Source organism: Vulpes lagopus, chromosome 4 (genome assembly GCF_018345385.1).
Source record: "Vulpes lagopus strain Blue_001 chromosome 4, ASM1834538v1, whole genome shotgun sequence".
NCBI classification, from domain to species: domain Eukaryota; kingdom Metazoa; phylum Chordata; class Mammalia; order Carnivora; family Canidae; genus Vulpes; species Vulpes lagopus.
Genome location: NC_054827.1, coordinates 58190243 through 58207194, shown reverse-complemented (window position 1 = coordinate 58207194; position 16952 = coordinate 58190243). Strand labels below are relative to the sequence as shown.

Sequence of the window (16952 nt, the reverse complement as noted above, 5' to 3'; positions counted from 1 at the left end):
TGAATGTAAAAATTCTCAAGAAAATACCAGCAAACGCAGCCCACCATCATATAAAGAGTATTCTATACCATGCCCAGCTAGGGTTCACCCAGAAAGGCAAGGTGGCAACAATAAGAAAAGCGATCACTGTAATAGACTATATTAATAGACAAAAAGCACATTTTTATCTCCATGGAGAAGCAGTTTAACAAAATTCAGCATTTTTTCATGATGAAAACACTAAAAACAAACAAACAAAAACCCCAAGAATAGAGGGAACTTCTAATAATAGGAATCTAAGAAAAACCTATAGCTAATACCATGCTTAACAGTAACAAGCTGAAGCTTTCTCCCAAGATCAGGAACAAGACAAGGATGCCTATTCTTATCACCTCTCTTCAACACTGTATTGGAAATTCCAGCCAAAGCAATCAGGCAAGAAGACAAAATAAAAAGCATCCAAGTAGGAGAAGGAAGTAAAACTAGCTCTACTTGCAGAGGACATGATTGTGTATAAAAAAAAAAAACATTAAAGAATCTTCAAAAAAAACTAAATGAGTTTAACCAGGTTGCAAGATACACGATCAATATCCAATAATCAATTTTACTTCCGTTATCTAGCAACAAAAAAACCAATTCCACTTACAGTAGCACCAAGCACAATACTTAGGAATAAATTTAACCAAAGTGCAAGACTTGCATACACAAAACTATGAAACACAACCTACATGAATGTAAAGCTGCTCACGGTCAGGGGCTGGAAGACCTACTACTGATAATGCAGAGGTACGCCCCACAGCAATCCACAGATGTGATGTAGTCTCTAACCATGGACAAGCTAACTCTGAAATTCTTATGGAATGCAAGGGACCCAGAACAGCCAACACAATTTTGAAAAAGAACACAGCTGGAGGTCTCAGTTTCAAGACTTACTACAGAACAATGGCAACCAAGACGATGACATATTGTCACAAAGACAGACATCCAGGAGACTAGAAAAGAACTGAGAATCCAGAAAGAAACCCATCCATCTATGGTCAACTGATTTTCAACAAGGCATTACTAATCAACAGGGAAGGAAATCTCTGACCTTGAATCAGGCAATGGTTCCTTAGATAGACACCAAAAGCAGAAGCAACAAATGAAAAAGAGGCCCCATGTATAAAAAATACAGAATTCTTACAACAGTAGAGGGCAAATAAAACATGGGCATGGCCATAGGATTCGAACAGACATTTCATCCAAGAACATATATAAATGGTCAAGTCAGGTTGAGGAGACAGTCAACACCATCAGTTGGTAGGGAAATGTGAAATGTGAACACAACCACAATGAGGTGTCTTCATATCCACTAGCATGGCTAGAAAGTAAAAAAAAAAAAAAAAAAAAAAAAAAAGAAAAAGAAAAAGAAAAGAAAAAAAAAAAAGGAAAGGGAAATGCAAATGTTGATCAGGATGCGGAGAAACCAGAGCCTGCAGCCCTCATGCACTGCTGGCGAGCCTGTGAACAGGGGCGGCCACGCTGTTCCTCAATGAGCTAATCCACTATGACTTGGATATTCCACACCTCAGACATATACCCAAGAAACCTGAAAACGCATTCCTACCACAACGTGTACGTGAGTGTTCACAGCAGGACTATTCCTAATGATCAAAATGGGGAAACAGCCCAAATGTCCATCAGCTGGAGAACGAATAATAAACATAATGTGGTCTGTCCATACACTGGAACGTATTCCAGCCGTAAAACAGAATAAAACACACATATATTCTATGACACGAAGAAACCCTAAAAGCATGGTAAGTGAAAGGCAGACAGAAAAGAAACACCACAACCAGGGACATGAAATGCCCAGGGTAGGCAAATCCAGAGACAGAAAGTTAGTTAGTGGTTGTCAGGGGCTGAGAGGAGAGGAGAGGAACATGGTTATTGCTAAATGCTGATGAGTTTCTTTTTGCGATGACGGGACGGAAAGGTTCTGGAATTGGGACAGTGGTGGTGGCTGTATGGCCTTGTGAAAACCTTGTGTATTTTACATACACCCTGAACGGCATACTTAAAAATGGCGAATTTTATGCACGGGAGATAAATGTCACTAAAGAATATGACTGATAGGAAGAATACCGCTATAATTAAGTGACATGCAGGCTTAGTAGGAAAAGCCTGGCTGGGAAGAGGGTGAAGGATGGACTGAATGAACAAGGGAAAGCATGTGCTCACGTGTGCATGTTACACCGAGTTTGAAAACGAAGATTTTTTAAAAAACAATGTGCATTACTTATAATCCTAAGGGAAATCACTATTTCAGGTCGAAGACCCCCAGGTCCTCTGTCCCTCCGTCCCCACAGCGCTCGCCAGACCAAGGAGCCTGCAGCACACACGGGAGGCCGGGAGGCGGGGAGATACCATTTTGATTTGGGTGCTGTCCGTCAGCTGCTGCACGGCGTAGGCGTCTTCCGTGTTGTACTGAAGCAGGATCGCCATCTGGAACGTGGATGCCTTTGAGGCCCCACATACAGAAGAAAGAGAAGCAAAATTACATGCGTGGAAAAAACCTCCAAAAATATACAGCCGAAGTCTGAAGAACTTTAAATGAAACAAATTCTGCTCAGGAGATGCAAAAAACCAAGTAGCCCCACAGAAAAGAGAACAGAAAGTGTCAGGACTCCACCCTGCTGCGACGCTTCCTGGAGGCCATCCTCTCCCAGCTTCCACAGGAGAGAACGCCCAACTCTCTTCTACGATGTTTCACACACATAAATACACGCTATTTATGCTTCCACACTCACTGAAATTTTGGCTCTGCCACATAAGCTAGGATCCCGAGGAAGTGCCTTAAATGACCCCGGGCCTCAGTTTCTCCTCCTCACACTTGACAGTAGTCACACAGGGCTCCCTATTCAGGACTGGGTGCCATGGAGGGCACTGGGGGCCACTGTTAACACGAAGGTGTTCTGCCGAAGGGAGAGGGCTGCTGTCATAACCAAGTACCCACAACTCCGGCCTCTGAAGCTACACGTTTGGTGTGCGTCAGGCAGGAGCCATGCCCAACGCTTATTAAACACGTTACTGCACTTAGCAGTCACTGCGCTTCTGAAGCGGAAACACCAGCACCCTCGCCTCACGGAGGAGGGGACAGAGGCATCAGTCAGTCACGGTCACCCTCAGCGAGAAAGCATCGGATCTCAGCTCACCTGCCCCACAAACTGCGCTCTGCCACAGGCCTCCCTCTCGACCGTGGCGCCCACCGCTGGACTCTAGAATTCTGGAGTTCTAGAATTTGTTGTACCCTTGTTTAGACCTCAGACCATACATCCCCCAAACAGAAAGGTGACCTTACCTGCAAAGTGTACCTATTTTTGAAGCAGTTGGTTACCAGTTCCCCTTTGGACAGTTGATACAACCAAGTCAGCTTCCGGCCGCTGTGACGGCTGGCGTAGAAAGCTGTGAACCGCTGATAACTGCGCTCCAGCTGGATCAGAGGATACAAAAGGACACACAGCGTTGTGAGGAGCGTCTGCCTCACCACGCGGTACAGCATCGTTCAGTAAACACAGTGCTCCAGGGTCACAGCACAAAAAGCTGGTGACATAGAAGTGAAACGCAAACATCCGGTGCTTGACTCCTGTGAAGCGCTCGGGCATTTGAGGGTGCCATCGAAAACCATCCCGGACGTGAGGCCCGCAGGTTGCCATTGGGGTGAGCGGCACCCGCCCGCAGACACCACCCCCCGCACCCTTCCCACACCCCCGCGCTCATCTCTGCTCAGCGTTAACAGGATGCGAGACAAACCCACCCTTACCTCTGATGGCAAGGCAAACGTGCAAGACTGCTGGAAGGGCCACGACCCGGAGCTTAGCACTTGGATACTGAAATCCACTGGGGCGGGAATGAAAGTGCGGGAACACAGTTAGTCCCAGAAACCCAACAATGCTGCTGCTCAAATCAACGTGGGCTGCTTTGCATGGAAGGAAACACAATGACTGAAAAACCCTGCTGCGGTATGAACGGCAGAACTGACCATATTTCAGTGAGACTGTTTCACTCAAGTACAATTAGTAAAAGGTGGAAAGAGCCGGAAACTCTTTTCCTACAGAGAGAGGCAGTCTTTCATTTCACTTGTAGCTCAGGACTGAGGACACCATAGGGCCGCTCTACTTGGGTCCACTGAGGCCCCCGAGCTTGCCCAGCACGGCCGGCACCGGGGCCCAAACTCAGGAAACAGAAGCCTCAAGCGCCAGCGGCTCACTCCAGGGTGTTCTGTGCAGCGCGCACAACTGCAAACACACACCCACACACCCACTACGTATGATATCTAACCTGTAAATTATAACAACTGCATCATCACATAGCTGAGGAATCCACTGGCATCCCTGCCACATTTAACAGTGGAATGGCTCTTCAGTTTCAGGGAAAGGTAAAATTCCCATTTTTTGCTTATAAAGACAATACTACCATACGATGATGTCAGCATCACCTGCCGGGTGCCACCCCGCGGACCTGACAACAAGAGCGTGGCCTGGCGGCCAGCAGGGCCTCATCCCCATGCCAACCTGGAGCCGAGATCTCAGGTTAGTCTGACTCTGTGATCCACACAGCCATCTGTAACTCTTTCTCATAATAAATTAAATAAATAGAGAGAGAGAGAGAGAGAGAGAGAGAGAGAGAGAGAGAGAAAGCTAGAATGGATCCACACTAAGGTTAAAGAAATTTACTAAATATTAAACTGTGTGGAGCCCGGAGCTAGTAGCTGCCCAGGGTGGGATGGCCACGCCGCTGGGGCCCCTGGGAAAGGCTGACATGCTCTGTGCCTGCCATCTCCTAACGACACACAGGAGTCAGGAGGACCCCAGGCTTCCTGTTTGTCTGCTTGTCCCGGAATTTCTGATATGCACTGACCACCCTTACTTATTAGTATTTTGTCATCTCTCTCGTTTGCCACAAAGGACATGAACTTCTCTGAGAACACTGCCCGTAAAAAAGCAGCTTATACACGCTCGTGGATACTCACAGTCTAGCGGTTCTGAATTCGTCAGGTGCTTTTTGAATTGCTCATTCAAATCTTTGCTCACGCCAATGTCTTGAAACATCCGCTGAAGTTTAGAGGTATATTCAAAACCACAAGCTTGCTGAAATGAACCCAGATAACCATCTTATTAATTTCTACAGAAACAGAAGTGTATACAAGGAAATCTGAAGGAAATCATACAACTGTACGAGAGCTACTAAGCTAGGAGTAACACTGAACCACATCTCATAGGGTCAATATGTACAGATTCAAATTAATACACTGCCCAAAATTACATAGCCATAGCCAAGCAGTTAAGTCTTTTTCACCCAGTAACTTTCATTTGAGCATCTAGGAGCAAGGATGTCTAACAGAACACACAGATGACCTATTTTATGTCTCTATTCCACTACTGGGGGGCTGAACTCTGTGTCCCCCAAACTCCTATGCTGAAGCCCTAACCTCTAGCGTGATGGTATTGGGAGGTAGGGTCTTGGAGAAATGATTGCCAGATGCAGTCATGAGGACAGAGCCCTCCTGATGGGATTAGGGTTCTTGTAAGAAGAAGCCAGAGTCTGCTCTTGCTCCTCGCCACATTGGAGCACAGCGAGGAGGCGGCTGTCACCATGGTGGGAAGAGAGTCCTCACCAGAAAGCGAATCAGCCAGCATCTGGATCTTGGACTTCCAGCCTTCAGAACTGGGAGAATAAATTTTTAGTGTTAAAGCCCCCAGTCCATGGTGTTTTGTTATGGCAGTTTGAGCAGAACAATATACCCACATAACTAATTTCAGGTTGAAGTGAAATAGGTCTAAGACACATCACAGCACTCAACAGGTCAGCAGGCACAAGCTCAGTGCAGAGGTGGCTGGATAATGAAATAACTGCTCAACGATCAAGTAAAACGCTGTTTTCCTGCAAGTACAATCGCAGACAGTGAACTAAACCCAGAGCAAAACAAACACAAACCAACTCAAAGCCAACCACATGCAGGTGGGCTGAGCCACCCTGAGTGGTTCTGGTACGTGAAGACAGAGTGGGGCCGAATGTGCGGAGTAGGAGATGCTGCGGTGGTGAGCACTGCACAGCCGGGTCTGACAGGACAGAAGGCCCCTCCGAGAGCAGCGTGGATGGGTTGGCAAAGCATGTGAGACAGGGAGGGGAGGCCTGACCTGTCACAACCCCCCTGCAGCGGAGCAGCAGGGCCCATTCCATACAAACTCTTTGTTACCTAGACTAGCGACTCTGCCCACTGACAACCTGCAACAGCTAAGATCTTTCACGATTACTTAAAAACTGGATTTTTCTCAGGACATGATCAAATTTACCTTTAATTTTGAGATCATGCTCGCCTCGGCATCATCACTGGCACTGTTCTGATGTACGAGTCTTTTGGCCAGCATCTTTGCGTAGAATTTCTGAAACACGTCTTTATCCTCTATATACTTGAAGACCACCATCTAGCAAAATCACCAAGAGAGCAGACTTAATGCACTGAACACACGCCGGCAGCCGACACAGGTGCTTTATTTTGACTGGCCTGTGTGCCAACGTTTACAGTGGTAAAAAAAAATAGCATCCACAGACTTGAAATATTTTCATCAACCCCTTTAATCATATTAAGTTGGTCTAGACTTAGTACTAATGAGGAAAGTACAAGTGCTAAAATTAATGACTCAATTTAGGGAGTAAAACCATAGATATGAATTAAAATAAATGATCCTATTAATTTTCACATTTCAGATGCCCTATACAAGTAACCTTAAAACTTGGGAGATAAACTGCTACTGGAAACCAGAGTGATTAGTAAGAAGCGCCTTACCACTTGGTTGAGTGTGTCTTCTAGCTCTGCTTCTTCTGGATTCTTGGAACTGGAAAAAAAAAAAAAGGTATACTGTTTTCAAACAAATCAGTAAACATTTACTCACCAAGCACCACTGAGCCAAACTTTTCTCACCTATGGCAACGTGGCAATATTACACTGAAACTATCACGGAAGAACATGTTTACGAAATAATCGTTTTGGACATGCAAGATGAAAATCAACAGAGGATACTTATTTTTTTAAATATTTTTTTAATTTTTATTTATTTATGATAGTCACATAGAGAGAGAGAGAGAGGCAGAGACACAGGCAGAGGGAGAAGCAGGCTCCATGCACCGGGAGCCCGACGTGGGACTCCATCCCGGGTCTCCAGGATCGTGCCCTGGGCCAAAGGCAGGTGCCAAACCGCTGCACCACCCAGGGATCCCACCAGAGGATACTTATTAAAGTCTGCCCAAACATTCAAGTTTTCCCTTCGTTTCTGAAAGGAAATCTACCTAAACACAAAATAAAGGAACTTTACTTTGCCAACTGCTTCCTATAATATGCTTTAATTTAACTCTGAAAAAACCAAAAGCACACGTAGATTTCTAATGGCCTAAGCATTAAAGAAAACAAAACTGTTTAAAGCCACTAAAGCACTGCCTTCCTCTGTGGTTCTGTCTATGTAACAGAGGGCTGCCCTTAACAACTGATTCTTTCTCTTCTATGAACAAGTATTAACTGAAAGGTGACTCTAGGGTAAATGAAATTTTTAAGGTTTTATGAGTCCTTCATAGATAAGATCCCCATAAGTTCACATGAAATGATCCAGCTCATGATCCAGCACATGAAGTGACCAAACAAGCTCTGGAAAGGTATTTCTAAGAAAATCTAGTCCTAGTCCTCACACAGGTAGCCCAGGGTGGTTTTTCTCTCTGGAAGAGTTTTCTTTCTTAACTCCACTCACTAGTGCGTGCTCACTGAAGCAACCCTAGCATGTGTCTGCCATTCTGTCTGCTTTGGCAGCATTAACTAAGAAACAACACAGCAAGAGACTTGGTGAGGGCCTCTTGTGAAAAGGCAACGTATAAAAAGGATAATAAGTTTTTTGCCAAACTGAAGGTCTGCTAAAGCATGTAATTAAAATATTGACAATTTTCATATAATCTAGCCTAAACAAAAAATGAAATCAGGTCAGAGGAGGCATTCCACTTTATTTTTATTTATTTATTTTTTATAAAGATTTTATTTATTTATTCATGATAGTCACACAGAGAGAGAGAGAGAGGCAGAGACATAGGCAGAGGGAGAGGGAGAAGCAGGCTCCATGCAGGGAGCCCGACATGGGACTCGATCCCGGGTCTCCAGGATCGTGCCCTGGGCCAAAGGCAGGCGCTAAACCGCTGCGCCACCCAGGGATCCCGGCATTCCACTTTAAAGTCCACTTTTATTCTCGAAGGACTACAAGAAAAGATCGGACTAGAACGGCTGAATTATACACTGACCAGACTTGCAATAAATAGAAAACCACCCCCAAATACCCCATTTTCACCGGCCTTGGGGACATGGCTTTCTGGCAAAGTCAGAGAGACAGCTAGTGACATTATCAAATGTTTTCCCATGTCTGCCAGGAAGACCACATATACTTGGGTTAATATAGTAAATTACGTTAAATTTGCTACCACCAAGCCATCCCTACATTCCTAGGACACTATACTATGTTCTGGAGAATTATTCTTCAGTTCTCTAATAAATTTAGTCTGCTAACACTTTACTTAGGATTTCCCCAACTCTGTTCTAGGACTTGTTTCCAGTGTTTTTCTTGGTACATGTAGGTATCCTCAGTGTTTTCTGCAGTGGGGTTAGGTGAGCCTTTAAGAGATGTTCATTCATCTCAAAACCAGGACAACATGGGGGCATGGGAAATGACTGCGTTTGTTGATGGATTGCTGGAAAACTGAAACAGAAGCTGAGAATACCCAAATACACACAACCTGGAACCCTAGAAGCACAATGCAGAGGAGAGAGCCACAGAAGATCACGAGGCCTCTAGCTCTTAATAGACACACACAGAGGAGGAGGAACAGGTGAGAAACATGATGGTTAAGAAAAAAAAAAAAAAAAGAATACGGGGGCAGCCTGGGTGGCTCAGCAGTTTAGCACCGCCTTCAGCCCAGGGCTTGATCCCGGAGACCGGGGATCAAGTCCCACATCGGGCTTCCTGCATGGAGCCTGCTTCTCCCTCTGCCTGTGTCTCTGCCTCTCTCTCTCTCTCTCTCTCTGTGTGTTTCTCATGAATAAATAAATAAAATCTTTAAAAAAATAAAAATAAATAAAGAATACGAAGGGCGCCTGGCTAGCTCAGCTGGTGTAGGGAGCGACTCGATCTCAGGGTTGTGAGCTCAAGCCCCAATCTTCAAAAATATATAAATGTAAATATTACACATACACAAAGAATACGAAACAGCAGTAAAACGAATTGATCACATGAAGATAAATGTTAAAAGTGCACACGATAATTCAAATGCCAGAGTGCACAGAAAGTCTTGTTTCAGAAAACAGCCAGTGGGAGCTCCCACAGCAGATCTTCCCTGGCAATATGACCGAGGCTCACAGAACATCAGCAGGGAGTACAAGAAGGACACTTACTCCTTCCTTCCTTGCTACCCTCGTAACCACTGCTTGACCAACCTGGGAACTTAATTTAGCTAAATAAATTCTATAATTCTCAAAGCCCACAGTAACATTAAAAAAACCCAAAAACCCACAATAAAAACCCACTAGAATTTATAACATGAAGCATCTTTTAAGGAGACAAAGAAGATGTATTTGGTTTAAAGCGTTTTCTCAAAACGTACAAAGATGACAACCTAAAGTATGTAAAATATAACAGGAAGTTTAGTTCTCATATATAAGCAGAGACTTTAAATAGATTTACTAACAAAAAATCCCCACAAAGTCACTAATACCTTTTCTTCAACAAGGAGTCACAGTATCGAGCCAGCAACTCGGGGGATTTACTGGACGATTGGGCCATTTTGGTAACTGCATTGTTGTTAATGAAGCGACCGCAGGCCTGTGGGACATACAAAACACAGTCAGAGGACATGTGGGGCCCCCCCCACACTGCAGCAAAGATGCTGTGCTCACACCCACCTTGTCAAGTGCGGCCACGAAACCAGCATCGTTGTTGAATGCCGACATTACCAGGGCATTGTATTTTTTATGAACATCCAACACTGTCTGTACATACATCTTGGGGTCCTTGGGAGGGAAAAAACAGATAAAAGTTGGTTACTGGGGATTAAATGATATATTCATGTGTTACTATAAAACATTCTGAAAGGTTCAGAAATTTCTTCAAAGATGCTGACACAGAAGATCAAGAAATAGCTTTGGTTCCATCATCAAAGCACATAGGATACTTTGCTTATATATATAATAAAATAAATTCTCTGTGCTTGAAATTAGGTACTGATTTCCAGCTTATATAAAAAACAGTGATTCTTTAAATTATTTGAAAATTCAAAGGACTGCAGGAAACACAACTTTTTAAAGTGACAGTTTGCTTGGCCCATTTTTTCTGAAAAATTCAAATTTTAGGCTTCGCTGGAAAAACCAATCAGCTAGCATGATCAGTAATCAGCTGGATACTTAGAGTTTAGGGGGGCAGGTGATGTTAGAACAGTGTAAGGTTGGGGTGCCTAAGTGGCTTAGTAAATTAAGTGTCTGCCTTCAGCTTAGGTCATGATCTCAGGGTCCTGGTATCGAATCCCATGTGAGGCTCCCTGCTCAGCGGGGAGTCTGCTTGTCCCTCTCCTTCTGCCCCTCCCCTCGTGTGCTCTCTAATAAATACAATCTTAGAAAAAGAAAAAGAAAGAATAGTGTAAGATCAAGATCCGAGGAAGTACGCAAGGGTGTAAGTGGGTCAGGCAAGGCCGAGAGGTCTGACTCGCACACCTGACTGCGTTGCAAGACTGGATGGGACAGGCCAGGGCCAGGGAGACAGGCAGAGCACTGGAGGACTCGGCAGGATGGGCAATTAGGAGCTCTGGACAAAGAAACAACATAATGGGAATACAATGCCCAGATCAGCACAGGAGAAGCTCTGCCAAGGATGCACAAGGACGACAGGAAGGACCAGGAGGGTAGGGAGTCAAGGGAGACAGGCCTGAATGATAAAAACAGAGTGGCTGTCGCTGGGCACTCACCGCACGCCCGTGGTGTGAGGATCCATACAAGGACTGTCACCACCACACTATGATATGAGGTTGGTGCTATCTGGATTCTTGCTCGATAGGCGAAGAAACTAAGTCACTTGGGCATCTGGCCAAGGGCTTCAGTGACGGCTGTCAGGCTTGACCCCAGGCAGCCTAACTCCCAAGCCAACATCTCCTCCACAGCTCTGAGAAGGGAAAAGGCCCAGATGACAGGACCAGTTCACAGCTGCGGCAGGATGGACAGATGTCACGTGCCAGGACAACGCCAGCAGCTGGCCCCTTCACAAGCAGGAGGCCTAAGCATGGGGGCCTCACATGGCTGCCAAGAGTCTGCAAATTTCTTTCCTTTTTTTTTTTAAAAAAAAAAAAAGATTTTATTTACTTGACAGAGAGTGAGAGAGCACAAGTAGGGGGGAGTGGCAGGCAGAGTGAGAAGGAGAAGCAGACTCCCCACGGAGCAGGGAGCCTGATGTGGGGCTCGATCCCAGGACCCTGGGATCATGACCTGAGCCAAAGCAGATGCTCAACCACTGAGCCACCCAGGTGCCTCTGCAAATTTCTGACAGATATTAATACTTAGGTTTCAGGAATGAAAAACATAATTCCCCAAATTCTAATCATTCTGCATCTTACAATACTTTGAACTGTTTTCCTGTGATAGGGCTATACTAAGAGTTACAGAGATTTTGTTAAAAAAATACAAAAATGCCAAGTTTATTATTATTACAAATACATTGCACAAGGCTATAATTTTAACAGTATGTAAAGCAGTCCTGACCTGATACAGACATTTAATAAGGGAAAATGTTAAGAGGGAACACAAAAATGATTGCCAAATAAAAAGTACCTAAAATATTGGAAGCCAATATCACATATATTTAATATCTAAAAATTACCTATCTTCAAGTGTTAAAACACACACACAGTGTTAACTGCCTCATCAGATATCTTGTTGTTTCATGACAACTATTACAGATGTAAAAAAACTTCTCCCATTTTGCACCGATGGTCTTAATTCACAAGTGCAACCAAAAGCATCTTCCAACTGGCATAGATCTTATCTCATAAAACTCATTTAAACTTTTTTTTAACAATGAAAACATTGTCTGCTTAATCTTAGGTTTGCCACTGAAACTGATATTGCTTTTGCTAATTCGGTTTTTGGACTGCTTTCTGATTTCACATCAAATTATTTCAGGACATTCACATTTTCTTCCCTTTGCAATTAATTCCTCTGTTAAAACTCCAGCCTACAGCAAAGTATCCAGGCACCGGAAAATGCCAGCAAAAATTGTTGGGGAGTATCTGGATAAGGTAACATTCAAGGGGAAGGTCAACAGCATTACATAGAATCACACATCAAAACTGCCAGTTTAAAGGACTTATTTTGCTTCCAACACGTTATTTTGGGGAACACCACTCAAAGGACTTATGTGAAATATATTATGTACATAACCAAACTAACATGGATTTTATTTGTAGGAAGGACGCCCTCGGCAGCAGAGAGGGCACACACACGGTTGTAACCTGGCATCACCTACCAGCGAGACTCATCAGACCACACTGCTTCTGCAGCATGTGTGCTCCTTGTGGTTCCCAGAGGCATTCATCCTAACCTTCAACTCTGCGTGAGCGCGCCCCTACCCTCGCCATCAGTGGGTTCTTCAGGGCCAGGAATGTGTCTACACTGTCTATCACGCTTGCGGGAGAATTATGCTTTTCTCTGTTTCCATGATTTCTTGAGCAATATTTCTCAGACTCAGGATTTGGAAAAACATGGATGTCCCAAGAAACGGAAGGAAGGAAAGACCAATCAGATGGATCACCCCCAAGGGTGCAGAAGTCATCAGACTCTGATCCCAAGATTCTAGGAACTAGCCAACAGTCTGGCTGGTGCAAAAGGAGGGTCTGAACAGACCCCATGATGAAGCAGCAAGTCTTGGAAACCTGAACCTCGAATCTGAGGTCCTGAGAGAAGCCGCTTAGGAACTGGCTAGGGAAGATGAAGGTAGGAGCGCTCGGGGTAACAGAAGAGCAGGTGTTTCACAGGGTTATAAACATGACCGAGGTAAGGAGAGACGAGAGATCGGCTAGAACAAATGCATGTTTTTCATTAAACTTGTAAATTTTTGGTGTTTAAGAAAATGAACGGAGTAATAACTGTTTTGATTCATGACCATCTGCTCTATTCAACAGTATGCACGGCTTTCTGCTAAGAAACACGACACTTGTCAGGGCTTGTCCCTGGCAGCTATCATCTACCCTGATGTGGTTTCACTTGTCTTTACTCTGCCAGTGACAGGCATATTTATTTCTAGCCCAGACCAGACTTCCCCACTCAGCTCACATGACCTGCCCTTGGCTGTGCTATGGGATTCCCAAACTCTGTCCATCAGAGAGACCCTGGTCTCCTCCCTGAACCTGCTTCTCTTCCGGAGCTTGCTTCTTCCATTTCCTTTTTTCTAGGGTTTTACTGTAGAAAAATTCAAATCTCTGCAAAATTACAAGGAATGGTAAAACCTACTCCGTGAACCCATGATCCAGGGTCAACAATGATTGAGCACAAACACCTGGCCCCCCAAAGTCTAAAGCACCAAATTTCTCCTCCTCCCCACCCCCAGCCTCACCAACCCATGCGGTTTCCTGTCTGGCCACCCAAACAGACCTGACCCAACACTCACGCTCTACCTCCTTTTAATCTATTTTCTACACTGGTACAGTCTTTAAAAAAAAAAAAAAAAAATCTGGGCAGCCCTGTTGGCGCAGCGGTTTAGCGCCGCCTGTGGCCCACGGCATGATCCTGGAGGCCCCAGGATCGAGTCCCTGCACGGAGCCTGCTTCTCCTTCTGCCTGTGTCTCTGCCTCTCTCTCTTGCTCTGTATCTCTCATGAGTAAATAAAATAAAATCTTTAAAAAAAAGAATCTGATTGTATCAATTTTGTGTCTGTTACAACCATTACCTGGTTTCCTCCTGCCCTTAGGACTAAGGCAGTATCATTAATGTGGCTTTTGAGGTTTCCTGGCCTGGCCAGCAGGCATGGCTACCCTTTCAGTTTTACTCTGTGCCATTTTCCTTGTCAAGTCATACCAGGTTTCTTGGTTCTTACACTGGGTCATGTTTATACTCACTGAGGGGCTTTGTCTAGGACAAAGTTTGCTTCAACTCCTGCCTAGTTAGCTTCAACTCCTCTACTGGTCTCAAGTATTTTCTCAGGGAAGCTCCCTGAACTGGCAGGACAGGGCGGGCCTCCTGTTACATACATACAACGCCCAAACCCCCCCTGGAATGCTAACCGTACTTGTGAGGTGTTGCTACTGGCAGCCTCTCCTGCCAGGCATGAGCTCCGGGAGGCCTGCCAGGACCACATCCACCTTGCTTAGAAGCACAGGGTAGAGGCGTTCACCAGATACTTCTTGAATGGACAGAGATCAGAAATGCTGATAATCATGACTGAAATATTACCTTTTATTCCATACATTTCCAATAAAAAAAAAAAATTAAGGATCAATTTCACAAAAAGAAAAAAATGTACTTAGGAGCCTCACATAACTTCCACCTTATCCTATCTTCCTTAAAACCGTACAGCACATGTGTCAGATGAAGAGGTCTGGGGAGCTGGTGTGTATTAGGGTTTCTCAGGATCACTTGTGATCCTGATGTTGTAATATGGCCCAAAGCGGCACACTGGGGTGTGACAGGCTCAAGGGGCCACCCTCACCATTTCATGTACGTCAGCTGGTGCTCTCCAAGCCAGCACCTGATATGACCTGTCCTTGAAAACCCGTAATTCACCTAGACTACCTGTTAGGCACACATGGCACCCACATTTCTTATCCAGCCGGGAGGAAGGCAGCAGGTCCATTACAGGAGCTTTGAGAGAGGCCTCCGAGGATGGTCAGTCACCGTCACACAGCACCCACAGGATGGGCGGGGCCTTGCTCGACACTGTCCACAACCTTAAATGCAATTATTTGGGGGCAGAGTGATTCTTCCCCAGAAGCATTAGCACTTGGTCCTTGGAGCCACATTCTCACCACGTGCAACACAGAGAGAAGCAGAAGTTTCAGGAAAGAACAATCACAGACCAGCAGCTAGAGAGAAAGGCAGGTAAAAGTCTGTGGGCACCAGGACTGCCCACTGACACAACTGCCCGTGGAAGGTTTGAACCCGAGCCTGGCCTTTTCCCAGCCTCCTCAGGCTTCTGACGTGCTCCCTCCTCAACCAGTCTGTGCACACTCAGGAAGTAAAATTAATTTTTGTCTTTAATAATAGGCAAAACCCAAACCAAACAAAAACACAAGCCACTGGAGACAAGTGAACAGAGAGGCCTCACGCACCAACCAGTGATGTGACAATCTTTTTTCTATGCCACCATCTCACTCCTTCTGATAAGCAGAAATCGCCAGTTTCTCTGACTGCAGTTTAAAGTTGAAAATGCCGGGATCCCTGGGTGGCGCAGCGGTTTGGCGCCTGTCTTTGGCCCAGGGCGCGATCCTGGAGACCCGGGATCAAATCCCACGTCAGGCTCCCGGTGCATGGAGCCTGCTTCTCCCTCTGCCTGTGCCCCCCACCCCGTGACTATCATAAATAAAAATAAAAAAAATAAAGTTGAAAATGCCAAGACAAAAAAAACCTACCAACGTAACCAGTGCTCTGTATTCTCATTACTATAACCTCTGTCCACCTGTTACTTCTGCTTCAATCCTATGTACTTATCTTGCAATCATGGCTCTGAGTCTCAGACTGTAAATAACTCATCTTTAATCATTACCTTCGGATCTGATAAACTTCTATGAATGCCTGGTCCCAGTTATGTAACTGGGTGGGCTTCCATCACCGGCCCCGGGCCTCGTGCCAGCCTGGTTACCTCCCCTCGTCCTGACTCACACTTTTACTTCCCTTAGATCTGAGGGGAGGCTGGAGTCCCTGCCTGCAGCCCTTCCATATGTGCTCACTACTGAGGCTCCAAGTCGGCAAGATTCAGGCACAGAGCAATGAGAGGTGAAAATATTAAAATTTGAAAGTGGAACTAAGATGGGCTTGCCAGGAAAAACTGTGACTCCCCTAAGAGAGAGAATGATGCTGCAGAAAGTAACACATCAGTTTAGAAACAAAAGCACTGCATCCAGGAATGAAGTGGGTGGGTAGGCGGTTGAGAGGTCATGGGTGGTCTTGAACTCATCTGAAGCCAAGCAGGGGCCATTGAGGACTTCAAAATACACAGCAAAGATTAAACCAAAACGTAGTTTGACATGGGATATAAACTCCGATCCGGTGAGCGAGGGGCTTCCGTAACTGGTTTGCTCATGGGAAGATTACAGCTGTGCCCACAGTTGAAAGAGAAAAGGGTGTATTCTGGATATCAAATTCAAACAGTGAGTCTTCTCACAGCCGGGTCATCCTAAACTGGAAATGAACACCTGTATGATTTGTCTTTTAAAGAAAACGCTAATTATTTCCAGCCCATGGCAAGACAGAAAATAGATTCATGAATTCAGCTGTAGGCTTTCAGAACCAATTTCCATTATCAGCACATATCAGTTCTCTGTGTAATTAAATTTGTCAGTTTGACTTACTGGATAAAACTGCCTCCTCCTTCTCCTCTCCCACATCGACTACATCAGAACTGGCACATTTTTTTTCCTTTTGCTTTTTAAAAAATGTTTTATTATGGAAGAATTTAAAACCTAATCAAAATAAAGAGTAGTAAAATCAGCACCCATAATCCATCCCTCAGCTTTTAAGGGATAGCTTGAGGCTGGGGTAGCCCAGGATCTTCTCACCCTGCCCTCCTCCTATGTAAAGATTTTAGGGGTGTGTATTCCATCCCTTCTGACCAAAGCAGGCTAGGCTCTTGATGTAAGGGTCCTTGGCCAATTTTATCACTGTGTGGGTAATTTTCTTCTATTACCAGCATCCAAAGAATGGCTGAGTCAGG

The 16952-nt window shown here is 45.0% G+C and overlaps 1 protein-coding gene across 5 annotated transcripts in view; it reads right to left on the bottom strand.

The window, feature by feature from the left end:
- Window positions 1–16952, bottom strand: part of CUL1 (cullin 1) — a 99822-nt gene that overhangs the window by 3696 nt on the left and 79174 nt on the right. For all 5 annotated transcript variants that reach the window (XM_041751868.1, XM_041751866.1, XM_041751865.1 and 2 more), the window contains 8 exons: window positions 9950–10057; window positions 9763–9869; window positions 6809–6857; window positions 6315–6446; window positions 4991–5108; window positions 3782–3858; window positions 3320–3451; window positions 2386–2478 (listed from right to left, as the gene is read on the bottom strand). In XM_041751868.1, coding sequence (XP_041607802.1) covers window positions 2386–2478; window positions 3320–3451; window positions 3782–3858; window positions 4991–5108; window positions 6315–6446; window positions 6809–6857; window positions 9763–9869; window positions 9950–10057 — 816 coding nt within the window. The remainder of the gene's footprint in view (window positions 1–2385; window positions 2479–3319; window positions 3452–3781; window positions 3859–4990; window positions 5109–6314; window positions 6447–6808; window positions 6858–9762; window positions 9870–9949; window positions 10058–16952) is intronic.